This window comes from Macaca thibetana, chromosome 3 (genome assembly GCF_024542745.1).
Source record: "Macaca thibetana thibetana isolate TM-01 chromosome 3, ASM2454274v1, whole genome shotgun sequence".
NCBI lineage: Eukaryota > Metazoa > Chordata > Mammalia > Primates > Cercopithecidae > Macaca > Macaca thibetana.
In genome coordinates, this window is record NC_065580.1 from 153,942,310 (window position 1) to 153,967,856 (window position 25,547).

The window sequence follows — 25,547 nt, forward strand, 5'->3', positions numbered from 1 at the left end:
AGCTATTGTAGTCTGGGGTCTTCATGGGTTAAGTGAGACCATGTTTCTAGATATTGACAGAAGGTGGCACCATAAGTATTGTACATGAATCCAGCTGCCGTTTCTGCAGATGGATGTCTCCTTTAGAAGTACAAGTGCCCATAATTTAGATTTTCCTTCTGAATGACAAAAATGCCTAAGGGGAGGAATTCTGGTCACTAAAGAAGAAAGTGGCCAGGCACGGTGGCTCACTCCTGTAATCCCAGCACTTTGGGAGTCCGAGGTGGCTGGATCACAAGATCTGGAGTTCAAGACCAGCTTGGCCAAGATGGTGAAACCCCATCTCTACTAAAAATACAAAAAATTAGCAGGGCGTGGTGGCAGGTGCCTCTAATCCCAGCTACCTGGGAGGCTGAGGCAGAGAACTGCCTGAACTCGGGAGGCAGAGGTTGCAGCCAGCCGAGATCATGCCACTGCACTCCAGCCTGGGTGACAGAGTGAGACTCAGTCTCAAAAAAAAAAAAAAAAAAAAAAAAAAAGAATGTTTAAATTTGTCAATTGAACTAAGTTTCAGAATGTGGCCAGTTTTAAAGATGACACTCTCTCCTTGACCACATTTCGAATGAGAGGAAAGGCTGCAAACTCTAAAGAGATAAGTAAAACCTCAGAGAGAAGTGAAAATCACAAATCTGCTGTCAACGGAATCTCTAGAGAATAAAAATGGAAACTTCTACCTTCCAGTAGAGCTTCAGTTCCAACCCTATCAAATGATTAGTGTGTAAGAAGTCTCAATCTTCAACTAAGCTGGAAGGATTCAGATCCCAAGACCGGCCTTACCAGAGACCCTGCCAGCCCCAGTGAGGTGGAGTAAATAACAGTCATTTGTGCTGGTACCAAGGCTCCAACTATTGATGAAGTAGTGGCAATCCCTGAAGGCCTGCTTCAGGTCCTATCTGGGTCGCCAAAATGTCAACCTCAAATAATGAAATTCAGAAAATATGATTAAGTATAGAGTTTATTTGAGCCTAAAGCTTGAGGATGGCTACCTGGGCACATACCCCTAGGTTGCCCTGAACATATGTTCCTATTAGCAGCAGTTACAGTGGTTTTTTAAGGAAAAGGAAGAGGCAGTCCCTAAGTTGTCAGCAAGAATTTGCATTAAAATACAGAAGGTGCTGATTGGCTATGCATTGTTCTTAGTATCACTAATTCCATGTGAACATAAAGATAATGGGTGAGGCAGCCTGTCAGGAGCAAAAATTCCATCAAATAATTGCCCTGGACAGTTGCTTCTATGGTGGAAGGGGCGCTGAGTGAAGTCCCACGCTCCTGCCTCTCTGGGCCTGATCATTCTGCACACCTCAGAGCTCAGACTGCCGTATTTTTCTTTTCTCAGGAAAAATGGGTGGATGGTACTGGTGGCCCTGGTCTGATCATCTACCCTGGTTCTAGTAACCAGATTAATACCTTGTTATAGAGCTGTGGATTTCAGTTCAGTTCCCACGCATAGACTTTACCTCTGATTTCTCCGACCACTTCTCCCCCACCCCAAGGACTTCACAGCTGAGACCCTCTTGCCAGCTTCCAACTCTGCAGCAGTCTGTTCCCAGACCGTGTCCCGAGGCTGCATACTCTGGACATGACCACCTGCTGGACTGGCATCTGTCTTATCACTTATCTGGCCTCACCTCTGCAAAAGGAACATAAAACTCAGGATCCCAGTTCCCTCTGCCAAAAGGAAAAGAAAGCTGAAAGCTGAGTGATGTAAGCAGCTGCCTTTCCTTTGGTTCCTAAGCAGATGGCTACAGATAAAAGGTTCAACAGCTGCTTCTCTTATGTAAAGTGCTGATTTGCTGAGTGTGAGCTGTACAGTCGACTGTTCTCGACCTGCTTCTTTTCTCTTGCAACGTGTGGATTACCACACTGTTCCGCTTTCCCCTCCAGCCCACTTTTCCCCTTTAAATACTGAAGCCCTCAAAGTCATCTTTGGAGAAAGGCACAGACTACAGACTGTTTCTGTGATACCGTGGTTTTCCTCCTAGGCATTGTCCTTAACCTTGGCAAAATAAACTTCTAAACTGATGGAGCCCTGTCTCGGATGCTTTTTGGTTTACACCTCCGAGGCCCTACTGTTTCTAACACAGGTTTCCAGTTGGCTCATCTTTCCCAGGTAGGAAGATGCTCTGTTGACAAGAGAAATGCAATTCTAACACGCAAATCCGCCCAAACACATGGGCTCAGCATTCAGCTCTAGCCGAGCTAAGAGGACCCCATGATCCTGCCCCACAGCCTGGGGCTCATCTTGTGGAGGAGGTAAGTGAAGCAGGCCCTGTCTCTGACTTCTTCCTAACCAGAGTTGATAGTTGCGTTGGAAATTAGGTAAATCGAAGGTGAGTTGATGAATGTGGGAAACCAGATGAAAATGGCTGCTTGACGGGGTTATAACGCAAGACAGAGGAATAGAACCCTTCCAACGGAATGGTTCCAGCCTTGTGACCTGAGGGGACTGAAAGGGTATCCCAGAGGCAGGTCACTGGCCTTCCAGCTCCACCTGTGGGTGGCCTTGGCCAGGCAACTGCAAGAGTGCAGGGCCCCGGGAGGGCGGGCGGGGGGGGTCGCACCTGGCAGGCGCTCGGGGAGGGTGAAGAGCGGGGTGTGAGAAAAGAAAAGCAACACAGAGGTCCGAGCTGTGTGAGGTGTGCGAGGTTAAACCGGCTCTGAGAGACACGTCTATGGGGCTTCAATGGTCCCCACTCGTGCCTGGCAATTGTTTAAAGGCACTGTTGCTCCGGACCCGCTGCCTTCACCCATAAACTTCCTTTCCTGGAATCATTATACAAACAACAACGTACAGCCAATCAATAGCTTCTGTTATTTTCACGTAAATTCTTGGTGAGCAATTTAAGAACTGCCCCCCTCTTAAGCTTTATAAACCCACTCGTCACTTGCGAATCCTTCGAGTTCAGGGCAACTCGAAGCTATGCTCCCAGGCTGCAATGTTCAAACTCGGTCCAAATAACCTCTCTACTTATATCAAGTTTGCCTCAGCTTTTTTTTTTTTCTTTTAGGTCGACGGTTCCCGCCCCAAAGGGTTCAGGGAGGGGGACGCCCGCACTTCCTAATGCTCCCTTAGCTGGGGTCGAGCGGAGCGCCCCGCGCCGAGCCCCAGGCGGCTCTGTGGAGAAGCCCCTCGGCCCCGGGTTCGGTCTGCACTGCCGGCCCCCAGTCCCCGGCGCGCAGGACCCAGCAGGGCCAGCGCCGGGCGGGAGGGCGGGCCAGCGCCGGGCGGGAGGGCGGGCCAGCGCCGGGCGGGAGGGCGGGCCAGCGAGGAGAGGACCGGGCAGGGAGGCAACCTGCAGAGGGCGCGGGTTCCCAAAACCAAAAAGGCGGAGCTTTCCACGCGCACTACGTGCTCCCTACGCGCATGCGTCCCGCCCCCGCTCAGGCAGCACCTCGGCTGATTGGGTAGCGCTGCCACGTCGGGGCGGGGAAGAGCGTCGTCGCGTCCGGGTGACGTCTCCCGCGGGCGTCGGCAGGGTCGGCGGCGTCGGCAGCAGTGTCGGCGGCGGCGGCGGTGGCGGCGGGTGGGAAATGGCGGAGTATCTGGCCTCCATCTTCGGCACCGAGAAAGACAAGTGAGTGGGACCCCCTGCCGGGGGTTGGGCGCGATCGGGACGCGGGGTGGCTGAGGCGGCGGGAGGGCGACCGGGGAGGCCCAGGCGGGCCGGCGCGGCGGCGGCGGGGGGAGGGGCCCGGCGGCGGGAAGGAGCGGCGGCCCTTCCGGCCCCTTGCGCGCCCTCCGGATCCGCGCGCCGCCGCTGCCGCCTCGTGGGCCGCGCGGCGGAAAAACGGAGCGGGGCGAATGAATGGGGCTTCTTTTTGGGGCGCCGCGGCGGAGCTCTCTCCCGCTTTGAGGCCTGGACTGGCTGATCGCCCGACGTCCGGGCCTCCGAGCCGCCGGCTCCCGGAAGCCGCCTCGAGCGACGCTGAAAGTTGCCTGGAGCATCCGGGCCTTTTCGATGTGGACACGTTTACTCAAACTTTGAGCTGTGAATGTCCTGTGTCGAACAAGCTCTGGTACCAGCCTTGCCAGTATTCAGTCACTTATCTAACTTAGGGTCCTAAGCGTTGGTGTTTTATCCACTTAGCCAGCCTCTTGCCTGTTTAAGCGACCACGGGGCCGGCAATAAGGACATATGACAAGGAAAAGTATGGTGGAGACTACTGGATTAACTATCTAACCACAAGAGACGTGATCCGCTCTTAAAATGCAGGTGCTCCTCGATTTACGATGGGATTGCGTTCCGATAAACCCATCATGAATCGAAAATGCCTTTAATGCCCAGATAAACCCATCGTCTAAGTTGAAAACTTGTAAGTCGGTGACTTCTTGAAGACACAGTTCTGATTTAAGGAAAAAAATCTTTCGATTTTTTCCTTAAGGTTGCATGCCTTCCCTAATCAATCGTTAGGTTAAAAGCAAAACATTTAATTTCAGCTTTGTATAATTACCACCTTGGCACGTATTAATTTCCAGTGAGTTGGCTGTAGTTTAGACTAAAGGGAATGTTTTCAGACGTTTGAAGGATAATTGTTACTTTGAAAATCTAAAGACCCAGCATCTGGCTTAATCTCCTCTTCAAGTAGTTATCTTGGCATTCTTCAGTGCCATACAAAGTTAACATGACTTTATGTTTTTAATGATAAACCCCTAAATTTGTCATAGATGTTTTTAGAACCACTTTTTTCAAAAACTATTTAAAATGTTTCTCTTTTCCAGGATGGAGTCTATCTTGTAAAATGTCCTCTTCACACATGGTAGAATCTCCTGTGTTGTTTGGATGAGGAGGCTATATTTCTTTTCTGGCAAAATTTTAAGCCAAAATCTACCAGTTATAGTCACTTCAGAAACATTGAGTGGGGGTCAACTATAGGCCAGTTTCTGGAGACTTAAACATGGGGAAAATTTGGATATTATCCTTAAGGAACTCACGGTATGATCTTGGTGAATGAATAGACCAGCTCTAGTGGAACAAGAGGCTCTTCTGAGTTTAGGGTGAAGAACTAACACATATAGGATTGGGGCATCCTTAATTTTGCCTTTTCATATTTGCATGTGGCATGACTTCTGTCTTATAAAAGTCTGTCTCCCTATATTTCTGCTATAAGCAACCACATTTCAACCTATTGGGCTATACTGTAAAGATCATGGTTTTAATTCAGAAAAGTCGATTATTTAATCTAGGTGACTTGTGTTTTCTTTTCAGGGAGACGTGGGGTTTTAGCTTCCAGGAAACAGGATCAACTCCTAAAAAATGAAGCTGCTGGTTCCTATTAACTTTGTTTTAATTATTATTTAAGCTAAGAATAGAATATGGGTCTCTACCAGTTAAAAAATATTCAGCTTATGTTTGAAGTTATAGATGTTTTCTAGATTCAAGCATATCCTAATAGCTTGTCTGTGGTTTAATTGTATGGAATAATTGGATATTAATTGCTGAGGCCCAGGTCTTGCCCATTCTGAGGTAGTTTTTAAATAAGCTTTCTTTATTTTTAGATGACTTCCTAAAGATATGCTATTGTCTAATCAAGTTAGATAATCTCAAGACCGATAAGTTTACAAATATATATGATCACTTTCCTCTCCTGATAAATTCAGACTTTCCCATCTTTACTGCTACCTGATAAATCAGTGGCTAGTAAGTCTTCATGGTCCATCAAATGTCACTGAGGTTGAGGCCCTTCGATCTTAACTCTGGATTGACTGTTTAAAACATAATGGCACTTGGTAAAAAAGAAAAAAATTGAATTTGAATGGAGTCTGTCTAGTAAGATGTCCTAATTCATCAGAGATCAGCTTCCCTCCCTTACGTTGCTGGCACACCGGCATGATTGCTGGTTCCATTGGATATGGATCTGGATTGTCAGCGTATTTGAACAGTATTAAGGAAGGGTTTTGCAATAGAGACAGAAGGTGACGTTAGGTGATTCCTAAGGTGGGGTTTGGTCAGTCCCCTAATAGCTTGTTTTCAGTGTATTGAGACCAGGAGAATTGATTTACTTCAGACCTATTTTTTGAAACTCCCTGTTGGTCTGGTGTCATGGGTTTAGAGAGATTCTCAACTTCGTTTTCCATTTTCCTTAGATAATGATAGCACTTCATGAGCACCATATGTGAAGCACACATACGTTCTGACTCTCCCAACAGTGCCACATTGGCGTTGTCATCATTTACAGATGACATCTGAGAGCTAGGGTGACTTGCTCAAGCCCAAGCAGCTGGTAGCAGAGTTGGGATCTTAACCCTCACTACACCAGTGTTTTCAAGAGAGAACTTCATCATGGAGAACTAGAGAACATTTAGTTAAGTTTAGGCTAAAGTTACATTTAGTTTTAGACTAATTTAGTACTCGCTTTAAGAAAAAAACAGAACAGCTGTGCAGTTAGGAATGTGGAGGGGATTTGAATGAGGAGGAGGCAGGTTCCAGTTAGAACAGTCTTTGTTGAACGGGTACTGTGTTTGAAGAAGGGGAAGTTGAAGTTAAGTTATCCTAAAATACAGCAAGCTTAATACCACGGAAAAAAGTCTGTGTCATGTTTCGGAAAGGTTAAAAGTAATTTGATAGTATGTGTCATGCTGCTGACATATTTCCATGTGTTTGATATCTTCCCAGCAAAATAATCAGCTCTTATTTTCCCTTACAGAGTCAACTGTTCATTTTATTTCAAAATTGGAGCATGTCGTCATGGAGACAGGTGCTCTCGGTTGCACAATAAACCGACGTTTAGCCAGGTTTGTTTGCCCTTTGTTTTTTTTTTTTTTTTTATGTAAATTATAAAAACTTCATGTTCTTTTCAAAGACAGTTAATTTCTACATTTTTTCTCTAGTGGTTGCATTTTCCATTTGTGTTAATAAGTGTGTTCTTCTATTTAATGAGAGTGAGGCAGGTGAGCCACTTCCAGTGGAAGGCCTGAAGCCACCACTCCTTGTTTTTATCATTAGAGAAACTTTAAAAGTTAGTTTTTGATGTTCGTGTGTTGGCTGTGCCTGATATTTGCTGCCCTGCCATCTTCCCTACCCCCTGTAATGGACATGGGTCCAGAGGGGGTGGCCATGCCAGCCTTGGCTTAGCCTCTTCCAGGCACCAGTGGACACGGAGTGGGCTTTCTGCTCTTTGCTGTCTCCAGGCAATAGAGGTGATGGAGACACCTTAAAAGCTGGCATGATTGTCACCAGGCCCATCTTGCTGCTCCAGTTTCCCTAGCTACGTCCTCACTTTCCCATCACTAGTTGAGGAAACAGCAAGTTGTGTCGTGTCATGGAAACATGAAAAATGAAACTGAAAGGTAGAAAGTGGGCCGTAAACTACTCATAGCAGGTCTGTTAAGTTAGTTGAGGAGTGCCTGTTATCTTGGGCTTGGATCTGCTCTGAGTTCAGTTCAATCAAAAGTTGTGATTTTTGATAGTTTTATTTTTGGTTAATTGAAGAAAAGGCAAAGGTTTGTACACTATAAAGGATCACTTATGGATTAAAGGGAGAAGGCACCTCTAATAGGAGCAGAAAAATTGTGCCCAAGTTGATGAGAAAACCTGAAATTTGAAAATCTGTGCCCACATCTTTCCAGATGGAGAGCTGGGGAGCTCCTTCTAACCCAGCCTTGAAGTCTAAATGTGCAGCCTCTGAGCTGTTGAGTAGCTATAGTGTGTGGCCCCCGGGAGCTGCCAGCTCTGCCTCTGAGCTCACATCTGCCTCTGAGCTCACATCTGTCTGTATACGTGTTCCTGTCAGCATTTAAGAAAATCTACCATGTGGTGGAAGTGAGCTGGGAGAAGGAAACGTGGGTTTTTTCTGGTTGAAGCCCATGGACGACCCCATAGCACACGGCGTTTTTAGAAGGGAAGAGGATGGTGTCTTTTCCTTCCATCATCCTAATTACCAAGTGGTTAGTACAACAGCAGTCTATGTTTTGATAGCTCTGAAAATGTGTTTCTTTTTATGAATTTCAAAATCTTGGAGAAGCAGTTTGAAATTTTTTGCGTATTGTAATTGGGTTTTCCTTAATGTTTTGATGTATGAACCGAGTCTCCCCTAACTAAACCAGTGGCTGTGGATTGTGCTATAACCAAGCATCTTAGGTGCTCACCCAGTTCTTTGATTCTGGGGAGTGTCCCAAGTGTTGGGCCGAGAGAAATCAACTGTTCCCTATTCTAAAAGTTTTCTTTAATCTGGCTGGAGGCACTTTCTTTATGTTTTTCTGGATCATAGATTACCTGAGCATGTGAAATGTAGTTAATTTAGGTGCTCCACATCAGAGGTGGGGAGAGCCCATTGGAGCTCGATGGGGTCAGTAGTATGTGTCAGCTTAAGCATCCTAGTTTGATGTGTGGGTTTGTTTGGGTTGGTTTTAGACAATCCTAGCCACCGCTGGCTTTCTTAGACTGCATTACCTCTTCACGTTAAGCTTCCTTTATTAAATAGCCACTGCCAGAATGCCCGAGTGAGACCAACTGAATTTTACTGTTGAATAATTGGGCTCAGTTTAGCTTTTCATCAGAGTTGTCATGCTACGGTCATTTCAGTTCAAAGCTGAGTCGGGTCAGCTTTGGGAGGCTTCCCAGGCTTGAGTTCAGTTGACTCAGGGCAGTACTTGACGGCTTAGGGGAGAGATGGGGCCCTGATGCAGGTGCCTGTTTGAGTCTGAGTGGTTCAGTGTGGACAGTTGGTCAGACCTCCCTCTTAGGTGGGCTTCCCAGCTGCACACCTTTGACTGAGGGACTCTTCATAACAACCACTCCCCTTTAAACAGGGCTAGAACTGGAGCTGGCTGGTTTTGCAAAACCACCACTTACAAAACTGCTTCACATGGATATTGTTGAGACTAAAAATTCATTTTTCTAAATCATGCGAGTGATTGCTTTAGCTTGTAAATCATAATTCAGGGTGGGTTTTTTTATAAGCTGCTTACAGTGATATGGACATTAAGATTCATGTAATATATTAGCCTACTAACTTAAACATGGTTTGTTTTTTCAGACAACTTGATTTTAAGAAGAACGGTACAGTGTAAGGTTTCAAGTCTGCCTGATCCAGTTTAAAGCACAAGGGCTAAAAGGATTTTTTTTCCTTAAAAGAAGGATCGGAAAAGAGCAAATGTTTTAAGCTATTGTATTATGTAAACAGAGATCCCACCAAGAAAGTGTAAATCAGAGCCGGGTGTCCATGACAGTTGACAAACCTGTTTGGTGTGCCTGTTTTGCTAGGAGACCAGAGAACTTGATGTACTGCAGACAGCTGAGTGACACATTTGGTTTTTCAAAAATCTTGTGTGAGGAATATGATTATCATGTGAATTTTTCCACATATTGGTGTCTGCTAGCTTGAAGGACAAGAAAATGTTACTATTCTATTATTTATCTTGCATTAAACACTTTAACATTGAAAACGTGGGACTACTGAAAACGATACAGTTCCTTCTTGGTTGCTGGCTGACTTGACCCAAGTCACTGCTCAAACTCTGTTTTCATAATATGATGGTTTTGGTGTACTCTTCAGAAGACAAGTGTCTGACTTGCGGGAAAAAAACAAACGTTTAGCCATTTGCAAACAAATTGTCTCTTTGCAATTGTCTAATATATGCACAGCAGCCAGTAGAATTCCCCTTTTTATTTTTTTTTCCCCGCAGACCATCTTGATTCAAAACATCTATCGTAATCCCCAAAACAGTGCACAGACGGCTGACGGCTCACACTGTAAGTCCCACAGTTGGAGAAATTTTTTTAAAACAATGGTGTTAAAGAGCCCACTCTTAATTGAGACAAATAATGTTGGCTTCTGAGCTGCTGACATAGAGCTGTTGCAAACAGGACAAGGTGCTGGAACTCCTTGGCGCACACAGCAAGAACTTGATACTTGGCCACGTTCAGGAGGCTTTTCCCTTCTAGGGAAGGTCACTGGCCCGGCCACCTCCATTGATTGACATTTGTCATGAGAGCAGGTCCGTCCATGTGAAATGGATTTGAACATTTTGAGCCGTTCATTGGTCTTTACAGTGACTGAACCCCTGGCCTTTATTAAGTTCTTTCTGTAAAATTAAAACTCTTAGGAATATTAAGGAATCAATAAGGTAAGTTGCCCAATAAGTGTGGGTTTTATTTCACCATTATAATTTTTCCTCCAGGAAGTGGAGATTTCATGATATGTAACAATTGTATTTCTCTAATACAGTAATTTTTTCCATCAGTTTATGTAAGCATTATTCTTTCCGAGTTCATTAAAAATTTTCTGTCACATCTGAGAACATTTTGGTGCTAGCCTGGCAAACTATTTGTGCTTTTACCTGGATTGGAATTTTGAAAAGGAGAGTTTCACGTTCTGTAAGCAGAAGTACAAGACTGGCATATCATGAGACCTCTGTTAGACTGCAGTGTTAGGGATTTCAAGACAGCCGCCGACTAAGAAAGCGCCTCTGCTTCTCAAGAAAATAACTTGCTCTTTTTTCAGCACTGAATCTCAACTGAAGCACTTGCCAGAGGCAGCCGGTTAAGTGTTTACCTTTAATTTTCCATAATATAAAGTTGTTGCGTTTTGTATTTCAGACCATTGCCCTCTTGAACATTTACCGTAACCCTCAAAACTCTTCCCAGTCTGCTGACGGTTTGCGCTGTAAGTTCATACAAGTTCCTTCCCCGGTTCCCTGGGCTTGCGTGTCAGAGCTCAGCGTCCACTCCATCTGGTCTGCCGTGCTAGTGTCAAGGACCACGTTTCACTAGAGGTGGCAAGGAGCTTTTGTCCCACTGACCCCACGGAAACCTCTGTTGGAGATTTGAACTCCCACCGTGTGTTAAGGGAAAAAGTAACTGGAAAGGGTGCCCTTTAAAACAGTCTGGAGCTGGGCCAGGCGCGGTGGCTCACGCCTGTAATCCCAGCGCTTTGGGAGGCCGAGGCGGGTGGATCATGAGGTCAGGAGTTCAAGACCATTCTGGCCAACATGGTGAAACCCCATCGCTACTAAAAATATAAAAATTAGCTGGGCATGGTGGCGGATGCCTGTAATCCCAGCTTCTAGGGAGGCTGAGGCAGAGAATTGCTTGAACCCGGGAGGCAGAGGTTGCAGTGAACTGAGATCGTGCCACTGCACTCCAGCCTGGGCAACAGAGCGAGACTCCGTCTCTAAAAAAAAGTTTGTAGCTGCTGCTCCCCACTCCTCCTTTACTTTGGCCGTCATCCTAGAGGGAACGTACTGGAATTAAACGTCGAGTCATATTCTTCCCTCTTAAGAGCAACAATATTTGAATGTTTCTCTCTCTTTCTGGAATTTTAAAAAGCAAACTTTTGAAGTTACTTTTTGAGATTTTATTTCTCATTAGCCTTTTTTCCCTGAACTCCATTTTGGAGTGCACCCTTTAGTTGTGAGGGCGTTGTTCTGAGAGCGTTCCCCAAATGAGGGTCTGCAGCTTGCGTTGACCCCTGAGTTCCTCACCCACCAGCCCCGTGCTGACCCGTCTAACCCATGTGGGGGTGCTCCACTCACATAGGCCCTTGGCAGAAAAGATTGTCCGTTCTGCCCACACACTGCCTGGATACAGTCTCCAACTCTAGGAGATGGAATTGGTTTGCTCCATTTAGAAATAGATCGAAATTGGGCATTCAGTAGATTCTACCAGTTTCTTCCTGTGCTGGGAAATATTAAATTTAGGTTGTGAATGTTTACTTAATGATAATTTTTAGAGAAGGAGATACAGATGAGTATGATTGGAAAGTTCAGAAAACTAAAATTTGATTTTTACAGCCATCCAACTATAGAATCATTGGAATTCAGTCATTTATGGATAAATTAAAATGAACACCTGGACTCTTGTTAAAATCAAAAAGTCCAAACCAAAGACAGACACTTCCCATTCACCATTCTGTTTTAAAGCAGTAAAAATCCAAGTACCCTTGGATATCTACAAGCCTAAATTGTGCACACCCTCGAACCAGAGCCCCTCAGTTAATAGGGTAACTGACACAGGGTAGATGATCCCAGGGACATCCCCTCTCGAGCTGGCCCTGCACTGGGAGGCCTCGGGGTTGTGCTTCCTTGCGCACAGTGGTGCACATTTCTATGTGTGGATGAGATTTTCTCGTCAACTTTTCCTGCCAACACACTAAATGCTTTTCAGTGCTAATACTGACCTGATAGTAGAGATTTCTTTCCCTGAGTCGAATGGTAGCAGGATTTACTTGGTAACCCTTGGTTTAAAATACCTGGTTTTTTTTTGTTTGTTTGTTTTCTTTTGTTTTTAAGGAAATAAGATCAGTAGGTGGAGGGAAATGTTTCTATATGCACTTATTAAATAATTTTTGTTAACAATCCTGCCCTGGGATAAAAATGAATGCAAGTAGATGACTAAGTAACAGTAATTAATTCTTTGCCCTGATCGTTTATTTGGGGACTGTGTATGCTTTATTGACAATAGAATGTTGTATTAGTTTTCTTTGTGTCTTTATTTGCAGTTCACAGCACTTTTGTTTTGCATATGCTACAAACTAAAAGTTTAGCAATTATATTCCAATTCTGGGGTCCAGATTGTACAAATTAGATGAAATTCTAATTCGTCATTTTAGGAAGAAATCAATTACCTAAAATTACTGGCTCTTTTTGACATACCCTTTAGTATGTAGAAAAATAAGCATCAAATGTATGGGTTAAAGTTAACTATCAATCCCAGTTTAAGAATGATATTTCTGTAAGAAAACTGCTTTATTTTCCAAGTTGTATTTAACATAAGCTGAGTCATAAATAAGTTTTTAATCGTATCTTAATGCACTTGTCTCTGCCTTTCAAGTCACTTTTGATTGAAACATTTTAAGCAGAATAAATATAGCTAATAGTTTAAAATAATCACCACAAAACCGTTTCTCAAAGCTGCTAAAACTTTGAGCGTGTAGAGATTTTTTTCCTCTTCACTTTCTTTGTGATGTGGAAAAGGAAATGAATTTGAAATAGGAAAATCCACCCTTTGGAACAGGCTTCTTTGGCCGTTTATAACTTGATTTCTGCTCAGGGAGGAACGTACATTCCCAGTAGCTTTTCAATTGGGATATCCTGTGATGTGATTGGCAGGCTGTCCGAGTAGTTACACTTATAAAATTTGGGTTTGAAAGCAAAGTAGTTTCCTGGAAGTTCAAAAATAACTAAAACAGCTCCAGATGGGTTAGAAAGTGGACTTAAATCATTCTCAGAATTAGAAAATAAGAAGTTATTTTTTATCTTTAACGACAAAAAGGGGGCCGGGCACGGTGGCTCACACCTGTAATCCCAGCACTTTGGGAAGCCGAGGCGAGTGGATCACAAGGTCGAGAGATCAAGACCATCCTGGCCAACATGGTGAAACCCCGTCTCTACTAAAACTACAAAAATTAGCCAAGATCACGCCACTGCACTCCAGCCTGGAGACAGAGCGAGACTGCGTCTCAAAAAAAAAAAGATAAAAAGTTTTGAGCAAGCTCAAAGACCCTGGTGCCAGCAGTCAGATGCCCACGTTGGGTGCACGGGCTAAGGGAGCCTACCCAATGTGGAAACCAGTCAGGGTTTTGCCAGCCCCTAGTCTAGCTGATTTGAACATGTTTGTTGATGAACCAGCTCTGTGATTTCTCAGGTTTAGAGAACTCTAGAATTTGAACATAGAATTTGATAGAATGGGCCAGGCACAGTGGCTCACCCCTGTAATCCCAGCACTGTGGGAGGCTGAAGTGGGCAGATCATGTGAGGTCAGGAGTTTGAGACCAGTCTGGCCAACATGGTGAAACCCTGTCTTTACTAAAAATACAAAAATTAGCCAGGCGTGGTGGTGCGTGCTTGTAGTCCCCACCTGCTTGGGAGGCTGAGGAAGAAGAATTGCTTGAACCCAGGAAGTGGAGGTTGCAGTGAGCCGAGAACACACCACTACACTCCAGCCTAGAGTGGACAGAGACTCCATCTCAAAAAAAAAAAAAAATTAATTAAATTTGATAGAATGATGTTGGAGATAGAGTGTAAATTTGCAGAATCTACCCATGCAACAGACATGATTTTGCCTAATACATGTGAATTATGAGGAATAAACTGATGAAAATAGTTTGGGAATATAAAACATAAGAATGCTTGCGCCGGGCACGGTGGCTCACGCCTGTAATCTCAGCACTTTGGGAGGCTGAGGCAGGTGGATCACGAGGTCAGGAGAGTTCAAGACTAGCCTGGCCAAGATGGTGAAACCCCATCTCTACTAAAAATACAAAAATTAGCTGGGCATGGTGGCGGGTGCCTGTAATTCCACCTACTCGGGAGGCTGAGGCAGAGAATTGCTTGAACCTGGAGGTGGAGGTTGCAGTGAGCCAAGATTGTGCTACTGCACTTAAGGCTGGGCGACAGTGAGACTATCTCAAAAAGAAAAAAAAAGCTTTCATCAGCAAAACATTGTAACATTCCCTTTATTTGAGGGCATCCACAATACTGTAATGTTGAGTGGTAACTATCCTACCGAGTCTTCATGGTTGCTTGGGTTTTAATCACGTCAGGAAGAACTGGAGAGCATACCATGGCTGGCCATCCATAAAAGACTAGTTAGGAGCATCATAAGCTTTTAATCACTGACCCTGCTTTCAGGTTTCATTTTAAACTTATAGAAGAAGGGAAGACATCAGTGTGCTTACTTGGCCTTTACTTTAAATCTTAAAAGGAAGAAAGTTCTAATATTTCTTAGTTTGAGCCCAGGTGTGGTGTCTCACGCCTGTAATCACAGCACTTTGGAGGCCAAGACAGGCGGATCACTTGAGGTCAGGAGTTCCAAGACCAGCCTGCCAACATGGTGAAACCCTGTCTCCACTAAAAATAAAAATAAAAGTAAAATTAGCCGGGCCTGGTGGCGGGCACCTGTAGTCCCAGCAACTCTGGAGGCTGAGGCAGGAGAATCGCTTGAACCCGGGAGGTAGAGGTTGCAGTGAGCTGAGATGGTGCCACTGCACTCCAGCCTGGGCAACAGAGCAAGACTGCATCTTGTGGGGGTAAAAAAAAAATTGGTAGTTTGAGAGTCACCTTTTTCCTCACACTTTCTGAGAATGTGGCCCTTTCGATGCTGATTAAAGCTGGTTGTGATTTTAACATTTTAGTAGCCAGGATCGAGACTGTCACGGGGGCATTTACAATCTCACCACACTTGACACCATTCACAAGTAGCCATGTGGCTCAGTCTCCTGAGTGCTCCTGCAGAGTGCAGCTCTGCCAGGCTTTTCTCTAGATAATCTCATGTGTGTTACTGTAGCGGTTTGAGTTTAAGCACAAGAGTTCACTCAGTTAACATGTTCTAACCAGCAAGATTTCTGTTGTTTCCAGGTGCCGTGAGCGATGTTGAGATGCAGGAACACTATGATGAATTTTTTGAGGTGAGAGAATTGACCTCTGTAACTGATACACCTGTTGACCTTCTGTATCTGTCTGGAAGGATTTAAAATTTTCTCCGCTAGTAAACATACATGAGTTATATCTAATGACACTTTTTAATGTATAACGAGTCTTAAACCACTGTGCTCTCCCTTCAGGAGGTTTTTACAGAAATGGAGGAGAAGTATGGGGAAGTTGAGGAGATGAACGTCTGTGACAACCTGGGAGACCACCTGGTGGGGAACGTGTACGTCAAGGTAGGAGCCAGGGCAAGACGGCAGCGTGGCTGCTTAGTGTGCCGGGGCCGAGCCGACAGGCGAGAGCGAGATGGCGGTGTGGCCGCTTAGTGTGCAGGGCCAAGGCTGACAGGCAAGGATGAGGTGCCTGCCGCTGTGCACCTTGAGATCCTGGATGCTGGGGTGCACAGCAGGGCTCGGGTGCACTGGCTCAGCGCCTACCCGCTGTGTCGTGTATGGCAGTGGCCGGCCTGCACATGCGCCCAGCCAGCAGAACTGAAGGACGGATGGTACACCACGGCCATCATTATTCCAGTGTAGAATATTTAGTACCGGTTGGTTAGAAGCTGTTTGGACTAAGGAAAAGTTAGGTTTACTCACATGTTTGGTTTATTTTTCTTTTTTAGTGAATAAAACTTTGCTTACATAGCCATATTTGCTCCCTTAACCAGTTGAATTTGAAAATGAAAGCAACATTTGGCTAAATCTTAGACTATCTTGACGTTAATCTCATTGAAAATTTTACATTTTCCTATAATACTATAATATTTTAAAATTATCCTATAATACTATTCCACCTTATCCCTGAGTGTGTACATCTCTCTGATACATACTTGGATCAGTAACTGAGAAAGTGTCATTAAAGCGTGGATGGCAAGCACTTTTGTTTTTGTCTTTTCAGTTTCGCCGTGAGGAAGATGCGGAAAAGGCTGTGATTGACTTGAATAACCGTTGGTTTAATGGACAGCCGATCCATGCCGAGCTGTCACCCGTGACGGACTTCAGAGAAGCCTGCTGCCGTCAGTATGAGATGGGGTGAGTGAGGAGCAACCAGTGACGTGGTGACTGAGGGCAGTCCGGGGCTGTGTGCACACAAGGTAGTAAGTGTCTCCTTCCAACCCACAGAGAATGCACACGAGGCGGCTTCTGCAACTTCATGCATTTGAAGCCCATTTCCAGAGAGCTGCGGCGGGAGCTGTATGGGCGCCGTCGCAAGAAGTGAGTATCCTGTGCCCATCGTTAAGCTCGGTGGCTTCTTTCTCCCCTCACACCCCCTCTTCCAAAAAAAAAAAATGTGGCATAGGTGTCATTTCTGTTTTTCAAAAGGCAGTTGCTTAGAACATAATACATATTTTAAAATATCCTCTTTGGAGAAGAATATTCACCTGCACACAGGTAACTTCATTATCCAGCTTCTCAAGTAGAGGACAGACCTTAGTAACCAAGCGAGAGGGCGGTTAGCTGGGAGGCCACAGACATGAGGCTCGTGGAGAAAGTGACATGCAGTTTATTCTCCCAGATATTACGAAGAAGACGACGACTAGATGTTGTAACCTCCTTTAGACCAGGGATGGCTTCCCTGGGACACATTGGAAGAAGAGTTGGCTTGGGCCACACATAAAATACAGTAATGATCGCTGATAACTTTTTTTAAAATCGCAAAAAAATCTCATAATGTTTTCAGCAAGTTGATGAATTTGTGTTGGGCCGCAGGTCGGAAAAGCTTTTGCTTTAAATATTTCACGTCCACTGGGGTTTCTTTTGGTTTTGTTGGTTGGTTTTAGGGCGTTTCATTATGTCTTGAGATCAGCGGCATTCTCCCTTCAGGACACTGGCAGAATCAGGCCCAGTGGTCACATTGGTCTGATCCTGCATTTAAATGCCCGACAGCCAGGTCACAGAGCAGAGAAAATCAAGATGTCAGAGTCGAACCGACTGAGTCCTGAGTCTGGAGAGGTTCTCATCCCTCTTCTGTGAAACCTGGATTAGGAAATAGATGGGTGGTGATTGTTTTATGGTCAGCATTAAAGAAGCATAAAAGAAAAACAGCCCTGCTCTCCCCAACCCAAAAACCGGCCTGATGGACACAGTAGCTCTGAGCGCCTGCAGCGTGGGGTCAGTGAGGGTTGAAGATGGGATATGTCCAGCTCATTTTCATTATGATTTCCTGTGATCCTTTGAGTCGGTTCTAGAAGAAGACAGAAGGTGGAGGGTATACACCTGTTCGTTTCTAAGCTGCATGTTGTTTTCTCCTGAAACTTTTAACACCTGAAGTCAGGGCTCCTCTCGGTCACGACGTGCAGTCTCCTCAGCAGCGCTTTTCTTTATCAGTGCTGTTGACGTGAGGAGATGCGTGGCATTTCAAAGTGTGAGTTGTGGTTGTGTGTTGCATGCTCTGGTTTGGATGGCATGGTTTTGTTTCTTTTCCTTGGTTGCAGGCATAGATCAAGATCCCGATCCCGGGAGCGTCGTTCTCGGTCTAGAGACCGTGGTCGTGGCGGTGGCGGTGGCGGTGGTGGAGGCGGCGGCGGACGGGAGCGTGACAGGAGGCGGTCGAGAGATCGCGAAAGATCTGGGCGATTCTGAGCCATGCCATTTTTACCTTATGTCTGCTAGAAAGTGTTGTAGTTGATTGACCAAACCAGTTCATAAGGGGAATTTTTTTTAAAAAACAACAAAAAAAAAAACATACAAAGATGGGTTTCTGAATAAAATTTGTAGTGATAACAGTATTCGTGGTGTAACTTATTTCTTGTGGAAGTTCTTTAAATTTCTCTTTATAAATCTGCTAGTCATCTTGGAGGTAAAGATTAATATTCATCTGCCACTTTGAGTCTGAATGAAATCATATTTTTTATCTTAGGGCATGAACTAAAACACACACCAGGTGAGGGGAACATTCTTGTTATCCACATGTTAACAAATAATCCAGAATTTCTCGAAGCTGTCATAGAAAGCCTTGTGAGGTCTCTTTTGTAACTAGTTAATGAAGAAGTGCTTAGCTGCAATCAGTAGGCACACTGTAGACTGCACTGATGTTGGGAAGAAGGCTGATCCTGTGATGAGACAGTGGGTGGGCCCGACCCATGTTACCTTCTCGTTCCTGCGAGTTTGTGTCAAGAACCCAGTGCGTTCCTGGGAGGCGCGTGGGAGGGAGCGTGGATGCCCGTGCGGCACACCGAGGGCCAGTGGTCTGTGTCCGTGTTTCCTTATGCGGATGGCTGTGGGGCACAGAAGCCTGCGGTGCAGATCTGCCGTTAGCCTTTAAACACTCTGTCTGGTGTTACTTTCCCCAAGCTCGGTGTGGCGTGTGCTGGTGGTGTGACTGTGGTGACAGCCAGCTGACCGGTGTGGGGCTCCTGCCGCAAGACAGTGCTGGGGGCTGAGCATTTCATTCCTAAGACCAAAATGTTCCAAGTGAGGCCATCGCAAACCGTGCCCAGGTGTCCACGTACCTCATCCTCAAAAACCTCCCGGCTCTGAGTGGGAATCGCCCAGGCTCTCCTGCCCTGCTCTGCTCCTCGTGGGGGCTCAGTGACAGAGATCCCGCTGGTGGAGTGGGGGAGTGGCTGGACCCTAACTGCACACCCAGTGAAGGCTGGCAGGACATACTACGTGACCAGTGTATCTCATGAAAGCCCATTTGTATGTGATGAAGTTCTAAACAGTGTTGATGGACCTGGGAGGCTGAAGGGAGCTATGATCATGCCCCTGCACTGTAGCCTGGGCAACACAGTGAGACTTTGCCTCTTCGAAAAAAATAGTTTTGTATATTACAGTAGTGGGCAGATAATTTTAGATGGATTAGTGGCAGTGTTTGGCGATGTGGGCAGATGATAATTTTAGATGGGTTAGTGGCAGTGTTTGGCAATGTGGGTAGTGGGCAGATAATTTAAGATGGGTTAGTAGCAATGTTTGGTGATGTGGGTGGTGAGCAGATGATAATTTTAGATGGGTTAGCGGCAGTGTCTGGCGATGTGGGTCGTTTCGTTTGTTTCCTTATACTCCATGTTTCCAAAAAAAGTTGGTACAAACATTTTGTTTTTTTACCTTAACTTTGGTCAGTTATGGCCATTTATTAATTTCCACTCAGTCTGAAGGAGGGAAGATGGCAAAAGTTGTACTTTATGTTTCTTAACTGATAAGAATCAGAAAGCCTATTTTAAATGTACACGATGTTGAGAGGCTGAGGCAGGAGGGATCACTTGAGTCTAGGAGTTCAAGACCTGCCTGAGCAACAAACCTAGTGAGACCCCATTTCAGCCAAAAAGTAAAAAAATTAGCTGGGCGTGGGGACTCATGCCTGTGGTCTCAGCTACTCGGGAGGCTGAGATGGGAGGATCCACCTAAGCCCGTAAGCCGAGGCTGCAGTGAGGTGTGATTGCCACTGTACTCCAGCCTGGACAACAGAGTGAGACCCTGTCTCAAAAAAACAAACAAACAAAAAAAAACAAGTAAAAGATAAAATGTGAATCAAAATGCCGTAAAAAGTGTCTTCAGACATTGTGGTAAGAGGAGCTCACAGCCACACAGCCTGTCAGCCCAGTCCCCACTCCCCCTCGCCCGTGTGGGTCTGTGAGGCGGTTGAGGTGGGAATGTGAGCACGAGCCCGAGTGCCCAGGAGGCGCTGCTGCCCGTCTCGTGTGTGCAGATCTCGGCCAGTAAGATGAGCCCGTGGGGCCCGCCGGGGCAGATCAAGTAACAGCTTTTCCACGGGTGCGAGGGCCAGGCAGGTGGTTTTAAAGAAGGAAGAATATAAAAGCCACTTGAAATAATTTTGATTTGTAATGAATTCAGGTCCAAATACCACTGTAAATTGTTTCTTACCTGAATATCGTATGACATTTGCTGAGACATAAAACCAAATGGCAAACAGCTTCCAGAATAAACGTTAAATACAGTATCAGCACGTCTGATTCAACGGTGGTGTTGAATTATCTCAGTCCCTGGGTGCTTCCTGCAGCTGTTTTTTTTTTTTTTTTTCTGGAGACGGAGTCTCGCTCTGTCGCCCAGGCTGGAGTGCAGCGGCACGATCTCGGCCCACTGCAACTTCTGCCTCCCAGGTTCAAGCGATTCTATGCCTCAGCCTCCTGAGTAGCTGGGATTACAGGCCCACGCTGCCATGCCTGGCTAATTTTTTGTATTTTAGTAGAGACAGGGTTTCACCATGTTGCCCAGGCTGGTCTCGAACTCCTAATCTGCCTGCCTCGGCCTCCCAAAGTTTGGGGATTACACGTGTGAGCCACCGTGCCCGGCCTCCCTGCACCATTCTTTTGCTTGCTGTTGAGTCAGGAGGCCTAACAGGCTTACCAGATGCGTGTGTTTGTAAGTAGATAAGAATCATTTTAAATATTTCTAAAAGCATGATGAATGGGGTCATTGCCCTGCTAATTGGAGACAATTTGTTGCCTTCAAATGAACTGAGTATGGGGAAGGGATTGGTGTCGCACCCACGCCAGTGTCTACAGGGGTGAAGGTGGCCACCCTCTTTTCTAGTTCAGGATTGAACTAGAATTTACCAAAAGGGAACAGACCGGAGAATGATTTCTGGAAAAAGTCTCAATTCAAAGCACAGGGGAAGAAAAGCATTAAAATCTGATTCTCGATCCTGTGCGATGGAAGGTAAGACTTCTGAGTCTCGGAACACTAACAAGCCACGCGGGACGTGGCTATGGATGGCCCTAAAAAGCACTTTATTCCCAGACTGAATTTCACGTTCCCCGTAAATTTTACCAAAGACGTGATCAACGTAAGATTTCTAACTTTTAATTTGCCAGGTGTGACTTTTTAGCTCACTCTCAAGTTTCACCATCATTTCATGAAAGAGAAGTTTTATTTTGGAAATATCTAAACATACGTGACAGTAGAGAATGCGGTAATGAAGCCCACAGACTTTACCCTGCGCACCCCAGTTTGCGTCCCTAACGCAGAGGACCCAGGAGAGGACAGCCCTCGAACGCGTTCCACGTTGTGACACTCCCCGCGTGGCTTGTTTTTCATGTTTCCCAGGCTCCAGGGGTTCGCAGGTGAGCAAGACACAGAGCCTGCCTGGCACGTGCTGTGCTGCTGCCCTGGAGAAGCGGGGCTCAGATCAAAGCAGCACTTCTAGGAACCGCCGCTCCGCTCCCAGAGCTCCCTTTGGTCCAGATGAGCAGCCTGGGAAGTGAGAGGCCCAGGGCGACGGCGGCGTAAGAATCTCAAGGGCTTTGAAAGTAGCAAAGCTGGACCAGGGCCTCGGGGCATGGAAGCTGAATTTTACCTGCCCTGAAAACCCAGACACCAGCAAGGGCAGTTGTGGTTGACAGGGGACAATGCAGGAAGAAAAGAACTCTTCAGAGTAGCTCTTTTTCCCAGTCGATCCAACAAGCTCTTGAGAAATAAGAGCTTCGCTCTGCAGAAGAGGGAACCGCTTCAGAGACCCTGAGTGGACCAGGCTGTCCCGGCATGCTGTTCGCTGCAGGTCACAGACAAACTCACAAAACTAGCTCCAACAGCAAGATGTGTTGGGCCGGGCATGGTGGCTCACGCCTGTAATCCCAGCACTTTGGGAGGCCAAGGCAGGCGGATCACGAGGTCAGGAGATCGAGACCATCCTGGCCAACATGATCAAACACTGTCTCTGCTAAAACTACAAAAAAAAAAAAAAAATTAGCTGGGAGTGGTGGCACACGCCTGTAGTCTCAGCTACTCTGGAGGCTGAGGCAGGAGAATCACTTGAACTCAGGAGGCAGAGATTGCAGTGAGCCAAGATCACGCCACTGTCCTCCAGCCTGGCTGATAAAGTGAGACTCCGTCTCAAAAGAAAAAGAAAGAAGATGTGTTGGCTTCTGGAATTAGAAAGGCCCAGTGGCCTTGTCCTGCTGAGCTCTGGTCTGTGCCATGTGGGTTCCACATAACATTAGGCGAATAGCGTGATGGCCGGCGTAGGCCGCGACAGACGCCCAGCATCTCAGTCTCATAGGCCCAAGTTGGCGTCACTTATTTTTCCAACCTGAAAAAAAAGTCCGCTTCCAAATTCTATGAACTGGGTGAATGTGATACTGATCAAAATGGCCCACAAAACTACAGGGGCCTCCCAGTTCTGAATATGGATGCAAAAACCCCACATCCAATATTAGCAAACAGTCCAGCAGCATGTTAAGGGAAATCTGCCACTAGTGGGTGCGATTCAGCCCAGGAACTCAAGGATGGATGCTATCAAATATTTCATCTGTTCTAAGTTTGCTTACTTTTTTATTTTATTTTTTTTATGAGGCAGAGTCTCACTTTGTCACCCAGGCTGGAGTGCAGTGGCACGATCTCAGCTCACTGCAACCTCTGCCTCTCTGGTTTAAGTGATTCTCGTGCCTCGGCCTCCTGAGTAGCTAGGACCACAGTCACACGCCACCACGCCTGACTCATTTTTGTATTTTTCGCCATGTTGGCCAGGCTGGTCTCGAACTCCTGACCTCAAGTGACGCACCCGCCTCAGCCTCCCAAAGTGCTAGGATTGCAGGCGTGAGCCACTGCGCCCAGCCAGCTTGTTTCTTATGGTTCTCCCAATTATGCTTACGTTGTATCTCTTAGCTGGCTTCCATGTCTGTTACATTTTTAATTAGATGCATGATACATACAGCAAAGTACCTAAAAGCTAAACCTGGTTTAAAGGACAGTTGCAAGGTGATCATCGTGGTCAAGAAGCTGCACGATGCCAGCATCCAGGCCAGCCCTCCCTGGCCATAAAATTATTCTTCCTCCTAAAAGAAACTATCTTGACATTTGCAATAATCGTTTTGCTTTTATTATTTTACAAACTACATATGGTTCACTAAACATTACAGTTTTGCCTGCTTTTAGAACTGGAGTCATGTATGATTTTGTCTGGCTCAGCTTGTCCGCAATATTCAACTGTGTTGGGTGTAACCGGCCTGAGATTTGCAGCTGGTGGGTGCATCAGTCTGGAAAAAAGCAAAGAATACAGCAGTAAGTCATGGCGTGGGTACAAGTGAGCAGCCGGGAGACAGGTGCTGAAAGAGGAGGAGGAGGGCGTGTCCTGGCGCATGGAGCAGTGAGGGCACATTCCCTGTGGCAGGAACCAGGAACACACTGAGGTTGTCAGGAAGGACTAGCACCAGGTCGCAACAGCTCTGAAATCCCAGGACTCATGTCCCGCTCACCTGTGTGTCTGCCACCCGTCCTGCAGCCCAGTGCTGTCTTCACGGGGGCCAGGTTGACAGGGCAGCCCCCACCCAAAATGCTGCCAGCTTACAGGGAGGGAGAGGGAGAGAGGAGTGATCAGAGAGAGGGACTTCTTGCTGGCGCTCTGGCCCCTGACCAGAATGACGTGCAAACTGCACACACCACTGGGTGAAACCAGGCCCACAGCCACTCAGGACTGAGTTCTGGGGGGCCCCAGAGGAGGGAACCCTGGGCATCCTCCCCTGGGTGTTGAAGACACGTGTGCTGGGAAGAGATCAGGAAAAGGTTGGGGAGGACGTCAGGGGGAGCTCTCACGGGGCCTCCTGGGCCATGGGAAGGCCCTGGAATCTTTTTTTTTTTCCCCCTAGAAACAGGGTCTCATCATGTTGCCCAAGCTTCAAACTCCTGGGCTGAAGCCGTCCTCCCGCCTCGGCCTCCCAAGTGCTGGGAGTACAGGTCTGAGTGACCACACGTGTCTTGTCCCTGGAATCCCTAAGCTGAGTCGTGGGAAGGGGTTTGAACAGGAGCATGAAGAGCTCTGATTCATACGCTTAAAGCAGCTTCTGGCTGCAGTGTGCGGGACAGACTGCAGCCGGGCAGGAGTGCAGGGGAGAACCATGCAGGCAGAAGGACCGTCCAGCCAAGAGCAGGGGGCAGCTTGGACTGTTACGGGCTTGGGGCGGTCCTCTCAGCTTGGTTTGTAAGCTGTTCTGGTGGGGACCAGTGATGGGTGACTGTGGTTTTAATTTTCATATTCCTGATGGCTAATGAGGCTGGCACCTTTTCCTGCTGTTACCATTTGCATGTCTCTCTGTGAAGCCCAGTTTAAGTCTTTTGCCTATTTTAAAATATTGAGGCTGGGCACAGTGGCTCACACCTGTAATCCCAGCACTTTGGGAGGCCGAGGTGGGTGGATCACCTGAGGTCAGGAGTTCGAGACCAGCCTGGCCAACATGGTGAAACCCCATCTCTACTAAAAATACAAAAGTTAGCCGGGCCTGGAATTCCAGCTACTCAGGATGCTGAAACAGGAGAATCACTGGAACCTGGGAGGCGGAGGTTGCAGTGAGCTGAGGTCGTGCCCATTGCACTCCAGCCTGGGCGACAAGAGTGAAACTCTGTCTCAAAAAAAAAAAATTTTGAGTAGTTTGTCATTTTCTTATTTATTTCTAGTTTTTTTTAATATATGGTGGAGATGAATCTTTTGTTGATGCGCATTGCAAATATTTTCTCCCAGTCTGTCGTTTGCCTTTTCTCTCTCTAAATAGTGTCTTGATGAAAGCCTGTTCTTAGAATTCATCTAAGTCAACTTACCCATCTTTCATCTGTGCACAGTGCTGTGTGTTCTGTGTAAGATATTTCTTGTCTCCCTGAGGTCTTGCTGATATTCTCTTTGTCGTAAGCCTTATATATATATTGTGTGTGTGTTTGCTTTTTTTTTTTTTTTGAGATGAAGACTCGCTCTGTCGCCCAGGCTGGAGTGCAGTGGCACGATCTCAGCTCACTACAACCTCCACCTCCCGGGTTCAGGCAATTACCCTGCCTCAGCCTCCCAAGTACCACAGGCGCCTGTCACCACGCCTGGGTGATTTTTGTTTTTGTTTGTTTGTTTGTTTGTTTGTTTTTTGAGACAGAGTCTTGCTCTGTCTCCAGGCTAGAGTGCAGTGGCGCGATCTCGGCTCACTGCAAGCTCTGCCACCCAGGTTCACGCCATTCGCCTACCTCAGTCTCCCGAGTAGCTGGGACCACAGGTGCCTGCCACCACGCCCGGCTAGTTTTTTGTGTTTTTAGTAGAGACGTGGTTTCACTGTGTTAGCCAGGATGGTCTCGATCTCCTGACCTCGTGATCTGCCCGCCTTAGCCTCACAAAGTGCTGGGATTACATGCGTGAGCCACCGCGCATTTTTGTATTTTTAGTCACGATGGGGTTTCACCATGTTGACCAGGCTGGTCTCAAACTCCTGACCTCA

At 46.4% G+C, this 25,547-nt stretch overlaps 1 protein-coding gene across 3 annotated transcripts in view; it reads left to right on the forward strand.

Moving 5' to 3' along the window:
* Positions 1–18,131, forward strand: part of U2AF1 (U2 small nuclear RNA auxiliary factor 1) — a 150,446-nt gene extending 132,315 nt beyond the window's left edge. Inside the window, exons 2-9 of one of the 3 annotated variants that reach the window (XM_050784506.1) lie at positions 3,498–3,614; positions 6,685–6,772; positions 9,665–9,731; positions 15,335–15,384; positions 15,541–15,639; positions 16,301–16,434; positions 16,525–16,617; positions 17,838–18,131. In XM_050784506.1, the coding sequence (XP_050640463.1) occupies positions 3,571–3,614; positions 6,685–6,772; positions 9,665–9,731; positions 15,335–15,384; positions 15,541–15,639; positions 16,301–16,434; positions 16,525–16,617; positions 17,838–17,985 (723 nt within the window). In that variant the 5' untranslated portion in view covers positions 3,498–3,570 and the 3' untranslated portion in view covers positions 17,986–18,131. Of the gene's footprint in view, positions 1–3,479; positions 3,615–6,684; positions 6,773–9,664; positions 9,732–10,577; positions 10,645–15,334; positions 15,385–15,540; positions 15,640–16,300; positions 16,435–16,524; positions 16,618–17,837 lie in introns of those variants that run through there. The other 2 variants (XM_050784505.1, XM_050784507.1) reach the window with 2 other exon arrangements.
* Positions 18,132–25,547: the final 7,416 nt, after the last annotated feature.